The following is a 13,155-nucleotide window of genomic DNA, read 5'->3' on the forward strand; positions in this document are numbered from 1 at the left end:
TCTATGGGGGCTAAGTTTTCCCCGTCATTAGCTAATATATATGTAACTTGGTGGGAAGAACGTTACATCTATAATAATTCTAATCTATTTGCAAATAATATACACTACTATGGTCGTTTTATTGATGATATATTAATCATTTGGTCAGGTCCATATAGAGAAATTGAGGACTTTGTAATATATATAAACAATAATGAAGATAATCTTAAGTTCACATATAATAAAAATTTAACATCTTTATCCTTTCTTGATATCACATTAACGGGTGACTCTTCAGAACCCAACATTGTTAGTAGTTTATACCGTAAACCTACTTCTGGCAATTCAATCTTACATGCGTCGAGTGCACACCCAAAACATGTCATTAACAATCTTCCAATAGGAGAATATACACGTGCAAAACGAATTTGCACCCATAGTTCTGATTTTCTTGCTGAATGCAATGTCATTGACAATAGACTCATGACACGTGGCTATTCCAAACAAATATTACAAAAAGCAAAAAATAAAGTAACAGCCAAATCTAGATCCGAACTATTGTGTCCCACAATGAAAAACCCTAAAAAACGCAATTACCAAACTAAATCTTTAACTTTCTCCACTCCTTACAGTAATGAGTATAATAAAATAATATCTATTATGAAACGATATTTACCTATTTTGGACAAAGATCAGGATCTCAGGAAAATTCTAAAAACAGGTTGTAACTTTGTGGCCAGAAATTCAACCACAATAGGTAATAAAATTTCACCTAGCATTTTTCCAAAAACCTCTGATAAAACAAACACATGGCTAAAATACACAGGTTCCTGTAAATGTGGAGGCACCAGATGTACCATTTGTCAATACATGATGATTTCTAACAATTTAACATCCTTTTCAACTAAAATCTCTTTTCCTATAAAATCTTTCATTAATTGTAACACTACATATGTGGTATATGTCATATCTTGTAACACTTGCAATACGCAATATGTAGGATGCACTATAAGACCTTTAAAAAGGAGAATAGCTGAACATATAGCAGACATCAAGAACTTGAATAAAACCAATATTTCAGGAGCGGCAAAACATTTCCGAGAGACACATCAAGGAAATATTAGTGCATTTAAAGTTTGTGGCTTGGAAAGAGTACACTGTCCAAAAAGAGGGGGAAATTGGAGAAAACTTTTGCTCAATAGAGAAGCGCTATGGATTTTGAAACTAGACACTCGTTTTCCCGAGGGCATGAATTATAGGAATGATTTAATGTATATCTACTAAAATAACTCGGAACATATCTTTCTTAAAATATATCTTTAAATTCACCAAAGTTCCAAATTAATAATTAAATTATAAACAGTGTCTTTATCAACTTATTATCTAGATCAATATTATATCCAAGTCGAACTAAAATATACTAGGAAAAACCAACGTACAAAAAATGCATTTATAACAAACTGTTTCAGTTTTCCCTTTTTTTTAGTTTCAAAAGAATTATTAAGTGAAACTCTCCTTTTAACATCATGGACTCAATACTTTATTCTAGTTAAACTATATTATGTTGAAAAATATCTATAAACTTTTTTAGATTACACGCTGTTTTTTCGTCTATTGTCAGCACCTCTGTTAATAAGCTCACAGGGGAGCTGTCCTTTCAGCACCACGGAGACAGCAGTGACAGGCAATTCAAAGACATGTATAATACTCGAACTAATTGCTCTAAAAATAATAAATTAATATGTTTAAATCAATTTAATTTCAGATCATAAACATGTCTCAGCATTTAGAATACATCTGATTAGTGTTCTGTTCAACAATACTAAATAATTGTTATATATGCATTTCCATTGATCGAAATATGAGAAAAATCTCTGTTCCTTGGTACACTAATTTATATTATATTGATCACTAATGGCTGTAAATTGCATTATATTGATCACTAATATCTGTAAATTGTTACTGTTGCATGACATACTTCTGTTGTAACCGTAATAATGCACCCTCGACACAGTTAAAATGATTGTTTATTATTTAGAAAAGCCATTTCCACATTTCTTAATTACATCACATTTTAAGCAAATCATATAAGAGGATGTCTATACATATTCATTAAAATAAAATCCATCTCTTATCTTTCATTTCAAAAACAGTACTTTTATAAATACATTTAAATAGAATAATTGGAGCTGTTCATTCAGCACCATGGAGTTCGCACAAATAGGACATATACACACATATACGACACCTTGGTTAATTCCACTGTCTGCGGTAGTTATTCCATTTTCATACTAACATTTCTTCTATTTGTATTATACTCATTTACTCAGCAGATATCATGCACCTATTACTGTAAATAATGATCGAGACATAATGGAGGTGCGTTAATTTTGTTTCTTTGCTTTTGAAAAACTAGGAGGTTTATTCATTTCAGAATAACATTTTTTATTAAGTTAACTCCATACTAATAATGATTGTTAATTGTTCTTGATGTTTGATGTTTTTTTATTTTTAACAGCAAAACATTATGGCAATAGTTTGTCATTTACGAACATATATCTACATTTTTGTAACCGCTTACAAGTAAAACACCCTACAATCATGTTTGACGTCAATGCACACCTGATACCTAATTAATTAGTCCACTAATATACCAGGCTTTTGTCAAGGAAATGTAACTAAGAGATGTATATACACTCGCTTAATGTATGTATTTTTTCCTTCTTTTGTGACAGTCATTTATTCATGCGCTATTTGTGAGAATTTACACTACTCCCATAGTATAATTCTGTGATTTCAAACACCAAGAGAAAACTACGACATAAGTTTTGGTACTGACTGGACAGGGTTAAAATGTTCAAACCCAGCCCAAACTAATCACATGGTAGATTTTCTTGACTATATATTTGTGAATTTTATCTGCTTAGAGCAAGCTATGATTAAGGACCCTAGCGGTCTGAAACGCGTAAGCGTGGTCCCGGGATTGTTGTTTTATCCCTTTTAACATGACCTAATAAAATTGAATTTTTTATCATTTGAGTGCTGGATCTGCCTTTCCTACACACTATTTTTGTTACTACAACCTGCTGTCGACACAGGACTAAGCTCAGGAGGATCTACGAGCACCCACAGCTTCTTGGATTTTTATGCCTATTTAGGTATCAATCAAGCTTTACACAAAACGCATTGAAAAACGCATTGGAAAAACGCAACTTGGTTATGAGGTGAGCAAAACTTATGGTACAATCTTTTTCACTTTTCACTTAATAAAAGTTAATCGATATATTATAAGCATCTAAAAATGGTGCAATTACAAAATACAACTCGTTCCGCAAAAAATAAGCCCTTATACGGCTATGTCGAGGAATAAAAAAAAAGTTACGACTCTTGGAAAGCGACCGTGAAAAAACAAAAAATAATCCTTGGTCATAAACACCTAAAATGGCCTGATCATTAAGGGGTTAATAGCAGCGAGAACTAAAAAATAATAATAATAGAAGTGCGTGTCCTTCGAAAAGAAAAATTTTAAGCCTTACAAAATCTTTAGTTGTTTATATGTTGCACTATGTGATGTCATGTTTTATTGATGTATGACTGGAGGATTGTTAATGACATCTTACATTCTAGTTTTATTCATAGTTTGTGTTTTTACTGCAGGCTTTTTTACCCAAATATCCACACTGGCTGATGTTCAAGAGAATGTCATGGCATATCTCCATGTCTTGAGTAGACCAAAAGTTATTGACCAAGAGCATGATGTAGTGTGGACAGAAGCATATGTAGATAACACGGTAAGTATGATCAGTATTTTCTACACAGGTTATATGTAGGGCATTGACTTGGCACAACAAATAGTATTGCCATCCAGCATTTATCATGTCATTGATGACAATCTCAACACCAATAAGAATTTTTCCCCAATTTTTTTGTACAAATTTTTTCAAAAATGTAAAGTCATGTGCAAATTATTATTCTTAAAATATTATTATTATTATTAGTAATAATTTGAGTGTAACATATATAATAAAAAAAAATTATGCTGCAGAGCAAGGCAGCAAAGAATTCATTTTAATATTGTATTATTGGAAAGTATACATGAACATGAAGAAACATCTGCTTTGAGTTCAAGTAATTTTATTCCAGATTTAATTCCAGTTCTTACATTGATGGGAGTTTTTTTTGTTTTTTTTCAAAACCTAAAGGTGTTAATGTGTTTATAACATTTGATCGGCTGGTGTGTTGTATTTATAGGAACCGGCTGGAGGCCATATTGAATCCATTTTTATATTAACCAACTGTATTTCTATTCACGGCTGTTGTTCGTTTTAAGCTTGGCATAAAAAATATTTTCAGATTTTTTTACATTTTATTTGCAAAAGTTTTAGAAATTTCTACTGCATTCACTATAGTTTGCATGATTTTATTCTGCTTCATGTGAATAGGGTTAGAAAACCTCTTTCACTTGGATTTACTGTATTTTTGTTACAGCTTTTAGTGGGGAGTATGAATTCACGCCAAGTTTGCAGTATGTACTATACTAGAAGTCATGATAAGTCACACATGCAATTAATTGCAACTTTGGTGCTATCTTGCGTCTCTTGCGTGAAATCATGGCATAGGTGTTATGATGGCACAGACAGTATCTCACCATAGATGTTGATGTCCTAGGCATCATGAGATTATAAAAAGCTGTTGTGTCCCCTTTAAGGAAATTTTTATTAGCACAGGTGTGACGGCTATAACTTTTTTTTATCATTTTTTTTTTTTCATGATAAACAAAATGTTATCTTTATACCATTTTTTATGGAAGTTTTTATTTTTTGCAACTTTATTGTTCCCTTTTTCAGTACAATCATTTTAATTTTGGTCATTGAGGCTGAGCTAGCAGTATATTTTGGGTTGTTGTTGTAGTTTGTTTTTCTAGACTTTTTTTACTATTTTGTTTTGACTTTTTGCAATTTTTACATACAATAAGGTGACATTTTAACGTTATATTTCTTTTTTTACATTAGTATTTTCATTGCAGCACTAGTTACAGGGGAAAAGTCAGTCTTGTTTCTTAAATTACAGAGATGATCATGGTCTTCTTAAAGCCTGCAGTTGTAGTCCACACAGTTCACCCTGCGATCATGTCATTTTTCACGTAATTGCTTGGACTAATACAGTAAGTGACATTGCAATAAGCATCGTGTATTTAGTGATCTGGGAGGCAGAGACAATAATAAATTATCTCTAACCGTCCCGTTTCCTGGAGCGGCTAAACATTTACTGTAAAGCTCTGCAGTGCTGTTTGAGAATGTGGACTAGCTGGGCATTTATAGATGTTGAGAGATCTAGAAATGGTGCATCAACAATCAATCAAACTATGAAAAGAGTGATTAATGGCTCCTGAACATAGTCATATTACGGCTCTGTACAAGTTCTGAGCAGTACGTAGACGTAATACAGATGTAGCCAACTTTATCTTGACTGATAACTTGTTTCAGCATGATATCACACAACAAAATCCATTGAAAAGCCATTAAAAAGTAAAGTTACATTTTCTTGACAATGTGTATTTAATGCGTTAAAAGTCAAGATAAAGATCGTTACATCTGTTCAACACCCCCTAGAAGTCTATGGGGCCTTACTGTATCTCAATGTGGCTCCAATTTCATATAGAATAGGGAGGATTTTCTCTGTCCATACTGAATCTCACAGAAAATAACAATATTCCATTGAATGCCATATTACACGATATTCTTTATTGAAAGCTGCGTACGGTGATACACAGGGTGCCAATGGCTCCATAGAACAGAATTTTAGAGGCTACCCTATGATACCATACAGACTTCATGCCCATGGCCTAAAACAAATAGTTTGGAATTATTTTAATGCCATAGCTGTAACAATTATAAATCAGGAGTGTAGCTATAAGGGGGTGCAGAGGTAACAGTCACTCCCGGCGCCTGGTACCTGAGGGGGCCCAAAGTACCCTCTGCCACATAAGAAGACATTAGTATTATAAATATATAGTAGGCGATTACAGATTTTGAATGGCTGCCCAAGAGCTTTAAGTTAGACCTCTCTTGGTAATCTTTAGTTGAATAATTAACTCTTTGGCCACCATAGACAAAGTTTAGATCATCGATGAGACGCTCCCACCACAGCAGAACTTATGGGTTTGCTATTTTAATGTTTGAACTAAAGAGGAGGTCAGATTTGTCTTTTATCCTGAGTTGCTTTTGGAAATCTCTCCTAATACACAGCTTGTTAGTTTTTTTTTTCTTAAGCTCAGACTATCGTTCATGCTGTCCTCACTTTTCTAAATGGCTCCAACATATTGTAGAGAGTTCAACCTCGATGTAATGTAGCAATTTTATTCCATTGTTGCCAAATGGCAATTTTACATATTTTAGAGTAATCATCTTGGAAAGAAAGAGTTTTTTGTGGGTTCTTTCATCACTCTTGATGATGCATTACTGCGATTTGGAGAAGCAATGTATCAACTGAGGCCATCAAAGAGAAATACATTACAGGCTGTGATAGGCTTGATTAAAATTCCTCATACTGTAGTTTCCCTCTTATAGGGTGTTCTGCTTTCATACAAATAACAGCTCGCAGATTGATCCAGGGTTTTTTTGTCTATCTTTCTCATATCTATCTATCTATCTCATATCTATCTATCTATCTATCTATCTATCTATCTATCTATCTATCTATCTATCTATCTATCTATCTATCTATCTATCTATCTATCTATCTCATATCTATTACTAAAGGCAGACACACGGAAAGCAGAAGGCCCTGTGGATGAACAGTATATGGACTCGTGCTGTCAAATATTGTAGCATAGGTTACCCCCCTTATGTCTTTTGAAATAGCTTATCCTTGTCCCTACTAGGCCGCACCTGCAAAGATGGTTTGTGCGCCTCTATCTATCTATCTATCTATCTATCTATCTATCTATCTATCTATCTATCTATCTATCTATCTATCTATCATCTATCTATCTATCTATCTATCTATCTATCTATCTATCTATCTATCTATCTATCTATCTATCTATCTATCTATCTATCTATCTATCTATCTATCACATATCTATCTATCTATCTATCTATCTATCTATCTATCTATCTATCTATCTATCTATCTATCTATCTATCTATCTATCTATCTATCTATCTATCTATCTATCTATCATCTACCTACATCATATCTATATATCTATCAACCCGGAAGAGGTGAGAAGGGGGCCCTGAAAGGCCCACTACAAGACATAGCTCACCCTATGACACTATGGTAAGTATGTTATTACCTACAACATGCAACATTTGAGCTATGGAAGTTTAGGACAGAATGAAGATTTTATATATTAAAATAAACCATTAAGACTTGTTTGAAGCTTACGATAACTAATGAATGTAACATATCTAGTGTATGATTGGATTTTCTTTACCAGTTGTTTAGTGGCTACTGTCTGTAAGATTATGCAGCCAATACTTATTGATGGATCACGGAGGTTCTATAAAATCTTAAATCGAATGCAATGATTCCAGCTAAGACTTAGGGCCTGTTCACATCAGCGTTGGCTTTCCGTTGCGGGGTTCACCCGACGGAAACCTCCGACGGAACCCCGGAACGGAAAGCCAACACTGATGTGAACAGGCCCTTACACAAATATCAACAGAGCAAAACAGTTCTGGAAATCAGTTAATTTGGTGGAGGGATGATCTCTGGAGGATGAGATGCTGGGACATGACATGTCTGTAACTCCATACTTTACATCTTATAATTCCATATAGTTTGATTAAATTTCAAGCAGCCATCATAGGACGCCTCCACCCCATTGCACTGACACCATCCTGCCTAGTTGGACAAGCCAAATGTGTCCATAGGGGCTCACGTGCCCAGCCTATGACAAAAGAATGTATTTTTGCCAAATGCTGGGACGGTATGTGTCGGCATATCTTTTTTTTTTTTTTACTATATAGGAAAGCGTAGTCTACTGCACTTTCCTATACAGACACATGCAGTACAAAAAAATTAATACAAGCGGTACAGGGGAGCCTACTGGTGATGTATGGCACAGTATGCCTATACAGTAGCAAACCACACAGCTTTACATCGGAGGTAAACGTTGGGGATATCTTACGACTATACCTCTGCCGGAAAGGAAACATGAGGTGTGAACAGAGCCTAAAGGAATTGATGTTTATGTACAAGCGGTGTGCAATAGTGGTGAACATACACTACTGTTCAAAAGTTTGGGGTCACCCAGACAATTTGTGTTTTCCATGAAAACTCACACTTATATTTATCAAATGAGTTGCAATATGACTAGAAAATATAGTCAAGACATTGACAAGGTTAGAAATAATGATTTTTATTTTAAATAATAATTTTCTCCTTCAAACTTTGCTTTTGTCAAAGAATGCTCCATTTGCAGCAATTACAGCATTGCAGACCTTTGGCATTCTAGCTGTTAATTTGCTGAGGTAATCGGGAGAAATTTCACCCCATGCTTCCAGAAGCCCCTCCCACAAGTTGGATTGGCTTGATGGGCACTTCTTGTGTACCATACGGTCAAGCTGCTCCCACAACAGCTCTATGGGGTTGAGATCTGGTGACTGCGCTGGCCACTCCATTACAGATAGAATACCAGCTGCCTGCTTCTTCCCTAAATAGTTCTTGCATAATTTGGAGGTGTGCTTTGGGTCATTGTCCTGTTGTAGGATGAAATTGGCTCCAATCAAGCGCTGTCCACAGGGTATGGCATGGCGTTGCAAAATGGAGGGATAGCCTTCCTTATTCAAAATCCCTTTTACCTTGTACAAATTTCTCACTTTACCAGCACCAAAGCAACCCTAGACCATCACATTACCTCCACCATGCTTGACAGATGGCGTCAGGCACTCTTCCAGCATCTTTTCAGTTGTTCTGCGTCTAACAAATATTCTTCTGTGTGATCCAAACACCTCAAACTTTGATTAGTCTGTCCATAACACTTTTTTCCAATCATCCTCTGTCCAATGTCTGTGTGCTTTTGCCCGTATTAATCTTTTCCTTTTATTAGCCAGTCTCAGATATGGCTTTTTCCTTGCCACTCTGCCCTGAAGGCCAGCATCCCGGAGTCGCCTCTTCACTGTAGACGTTGACACTGGCGTTTTGCGGGTACTATTTAATGAAGTTGCCAGTTGAGCACCTGTGATGTGTCTATTTCTCAAACTAGAGACTCTAATGTACTTGTCTTGTTGCTCAGTTGTGCAGCGGGGCCTCCCACTTCTCTTTCTACTCTGGTTAGAGCCTGTTTGTGCTGTCCTCTGAAGGGAGTAGTACACACCGTTGTAGGAAATCTTCAGTTTCTTGGCAATTTCTCGCATGGAATAGCCTTCATTTCTAAGAACAAGAATAGACTGTCGAGTTTCACATGAAAGCTCTCTTTTTCTAGCCATTTTGAGAGTTTAATCGAACCCACAAATGTAATGCTCCAGATTCTCAACTAGCTCAAAGGAAGGTCAGATTTACAGCTCCTCTAAACAGCAAAACTGTTTACAGCGGTGCTAACATAATTGCACAAGGGTTTTCAAGTGTTTTCTAATCATCCATTAGCCTTCTAACACAGTTAGCAAACACAATGTACCATTAGAACACTGGAGTGATGGTTTCTGGAAATGGGCCTCTATACACCTATGTAGATATTGTATTAAAAACCAGACGTTTGCAGCTAGAATAGTCATTTAGCACATTAACAATGTATAGAGTGTATTTCTGATTAATTTAATGTTATCTTTATTGAAAAAAACTGTGCTTTTCTTTCAAAAATAAGGAAATTTCTAAGTGACCCTAAACTTTTGAACGGTAGTGTATGTTTACCTGTCATCTGGACATTGTGGTAAAAACTATTCAACAGGTTGACCCCAAGGCTAAACCTAAGGTCATATAGAAAATCAACTGTCATCTTCCATCTGTATTAGCGTTTTAGATATAGATTGTAAGCTCATACGGGCAGGGCTAAAATGAATTTGCATTTGTAGTGTGACACTAAATTACACGCTGTATTAATTGTATGTTTTTTTTTTTAAATAATATATAGCACCATGGAAGAATACGGCCCTATATATGTAATCTTAATAACAATAATAACATATTTAAATGAAAACCTTTACAGTCTTCCATTAAGACTATAATATTCTTTTAATTTATATGGTTGTTTTATGGAGTTTTATGAGATTAAAAAAAAGGACTGCTTTTTTTTTTTTTTCTACCGCAAAAAGTGCCACTCTTCTAAAAATGAATGGGGCTGGGCTGCAATACCAGACACAGCCCCTGGACATGAGTAGCGCTATTTCTGGAAGAGAAGGAAAAAAAAGGCTTTTTGCTATTCTTATTATACTTCTTTAAAGTGAAGATTCACATTTGACCCACCAAATGTAAACCTACATTTCTATAAAAGAGAATAGCATATGCAAATCCCTATCCCTGCTCACTTACCTAATATGTAATTAAAGTTTTGGGGTCCCCAAAGGTGATTCTACACTTTGAATTATAGTAACAGTCAGTTTCACATTTTTAGATCAGGGGCCAACACACCCTACCATTGGCAGCAACAAAGACGGTCTGCCTAATGTTGATGAGCAGAGGCGTAACAATAAGGGGGCAGAGAGGCAGCAGTGACATCTGGGACTAATAGCCCGTCTGCCACATAAGAAGACCCTACTATTATAAATAATACAGCTTGTGTTCTAAGGAATAAAGGCCCTTTTACATGGGCCAATGATCCGGCAAACGAGCGTTCCTATGAGCACTTGTACCCGATCATTATCCTGTGTAAACAGGGCAACGATCAGCCAATGAATGAGTGTTTGCACGTTCATCGGCTGGTAACAGGGCAATGATTGGGAACGGGCGTTCATAAGGGAGATGAGCTGACAATATGATGGAAATGTATGGGGGCGAACGATCGTAGTAACGATCGCTCACCCCTATACATTGCCGATCATTGCTCCTTGTAAAAGGAGCAAACGAGCGCTGATCAACGAGCTGTCTCATTGATCAGCATTTGTTTTCACGGCCCAAATTGGGCCAGGTAAGAGGACCTTTACACCTTGTATAAGTAGAGCCTACAAAAATATTATTTCATAATAAGGCTGGGTTCACACGACCTATTTTCAGACGTAAACGAGGCGTATTATGCCTCGTTTTACGTCTGAAAATAGGGCTACAATACGTCGGCAAACATCTGCCCATTCATCTGAATGGGTTTGCCAACGTACTGTGCAGACGACCTGTAATTTACGCGTCGTCGTTTGACAGCTGTCAAACGACGACGCGTAAAAATACAGCCTCGTCAAAAGAAGTGCAGGACACTTCTTTCAGACGTAATTTGAGCCGTTCTTCATTGAACTCAATGAAGTACAGCTCAAAATTTACGGCTGTCAGAGACGCCTCGCATAATACGAGGAGCAGCATTTACGTCTGAAACGAGGCAGCTGTTTTCTCCTGAAAATGGGCTGTCTTTTCAGACGTAAAAGCCTGCTACCGTGTGCACATACCCTTAAAGTCATCAAGATTACAATTAAGATTTTATCATGGTTGCACAGAGTTGAATTTGTCTTATAACAATTTCCTTTGTTTGCTCTGGAGATCCTGTGTAGTCACCTGTTGGGCTTGGGACTGTTGCTAGGCGACCACCTTAACTTATTTGGGTTCTAAATAGCAGACAAAGTGCTTTAGTAGGTTTCTTATTATGAAATCTAAAGAACTCATGAAGAATAATACCAATGGTAATTTTTTATATTCTGGAGCTCCCCTTTAAATACTCATATGTTAGAGAAGTAAATTCAATGGCCACACGGGAACATCAGCTGATATTGGCTCATAAACTCTTCTGAAGAGAAAGCATGACATAACAGCCTGTCATTGAGATCTATGGTCCAACTTAAAGTGAAGCGCTGTTTTGGAGCCACTATAAATATTATATTTAGTTGCATTATCACTGGGAGCTTTCTAAAAGTAGACATATGGGGGAATTTCTCATTAGTCACCATGGGCATGTGGATGTAGAACATAGTGGTGTCTATTGTGAATGCACATCTCAGAAATACTATTGCAATGCTAATAAGATTTAGGTTAAAAGGGGGGACATTTATCTCAATAGGAAAACATGTCCTTAAGGCCTCATGAACACGGCCGTGCCCGTAATCACGGCCTGCGATTGCGAGACGCATTTTCGTGCCGTGCTCCCATACAAAGTATGGGAGCACGGGCCGTAAAACTCTAAAAGTAGGACATGCTCTATAATTCCCGACACGGTTCTACGGCACGGACATCCTTCCGTAGCGATACGGAAAGGTGTCCGTGGCCAATAGAACCCGGCGGGTCCGTAATTGCGGACAGTACTGCGGTCCGCAATTACAGAGTTTTTTTTACGGTCGTGTGCATGGGGCCTTAAGGATGTGCGCCTTGGATTGTCTAAAAGTGGAGACCTCTTGTATTCTGGGTGTGTTGCTTCCTGACCTAGCGTGTGGGTGAGAGAGAAGGAGTTAAAGATACTAACTTTTCATTCCTCATTAGCTCTTTCCATTTGGTTGTATAAGAAAAATGTCCAAGAACTTTTGTTTTAAATCATTCCTTGGCAAAATATGATACTGATTACGTTGTCCCTGTAGGCAATGCTGATAATTGTTAGCATGGGTCTTTCAGAACATATCCCCTGCGCCTCTTCTTAATAGCCTTCAGTTAACAGATAGAAATGTCTATCTTTAATCTTGGACATCAGATTTCTTGTCCTCACAACACGTTGAGTACATTCCTCTGATAAAACTCATTGGAAAAATTGACTTTTATTCTTTACCAAACAAATGGCCTTAAAATAACAAAGTATTTAAAGAAGAATAAAAAAATAGGTCTGCTTTTTTTTTTTTTTATTGAAACAGTGCCACTTATGTCCTTGGGTTGTGTATGGTACTGCGGCTCATTTTTATTCACCTAAAAGGGGTCATAGTCATACATATAGTTTTTTTTGTTTGTTTATTTATTGTGCATTCAAATATAATTTAAGTTTTTATTTAACTTTTTCAATTTTAAATCTTGATTTTTTTTTTAAACCGACTGATTTATTAAAGTTACCAATAAGAAAAGTAAATAAACGCATTTCCTAAAGTATTAAAAAGCCAGACAGAGAGAGCATCT

At 36.2% G+C, this 13,155-nt stretch overlaps 1 protein-coding gene across 2 annotated transcripts in view; it reads left to right on the forward strand.

The window, feature by feature from the left end:
- CACNA2D3 (calcium voltage-gated channel auxiliary subunit alpha2delta 3) overlaps positions 1-13,155 on the forward strand; it is a 753,617-nt gene that overhangs the window by 453,045 nt on the left and 287,417 nt on the right. For both annotated transcript variants that reach the window (XM_075833901.1, XM_075833902.1), the window contains exon 13: positions 3,637-3,770. In XM_075833901.1, coding sequence (XP_075690016.1) covers positions 3,637-3,770 — 134 coding nt within the window. The remainder of the gene's footprint in view (positions 1-3,636; positions 3,771-13,155) is intronic.

The sequence above is a fragment of the Rhinoderma darwinii genome, chromosome 7 (genome assembly GCF_050947455.1).
Source record: "Rhinoderma darwinii isolate aRhiDar2 chromosome 7, aRhiDar2.hap1, whole genome shotgun sequence".
Classification (NCBI taxonomy): Eukaryota; Metazoa; Chordata; class Amphibia; order Anura; family Rhinodermatidae; genus Rhinoderma; species Rhinoderma darwinii.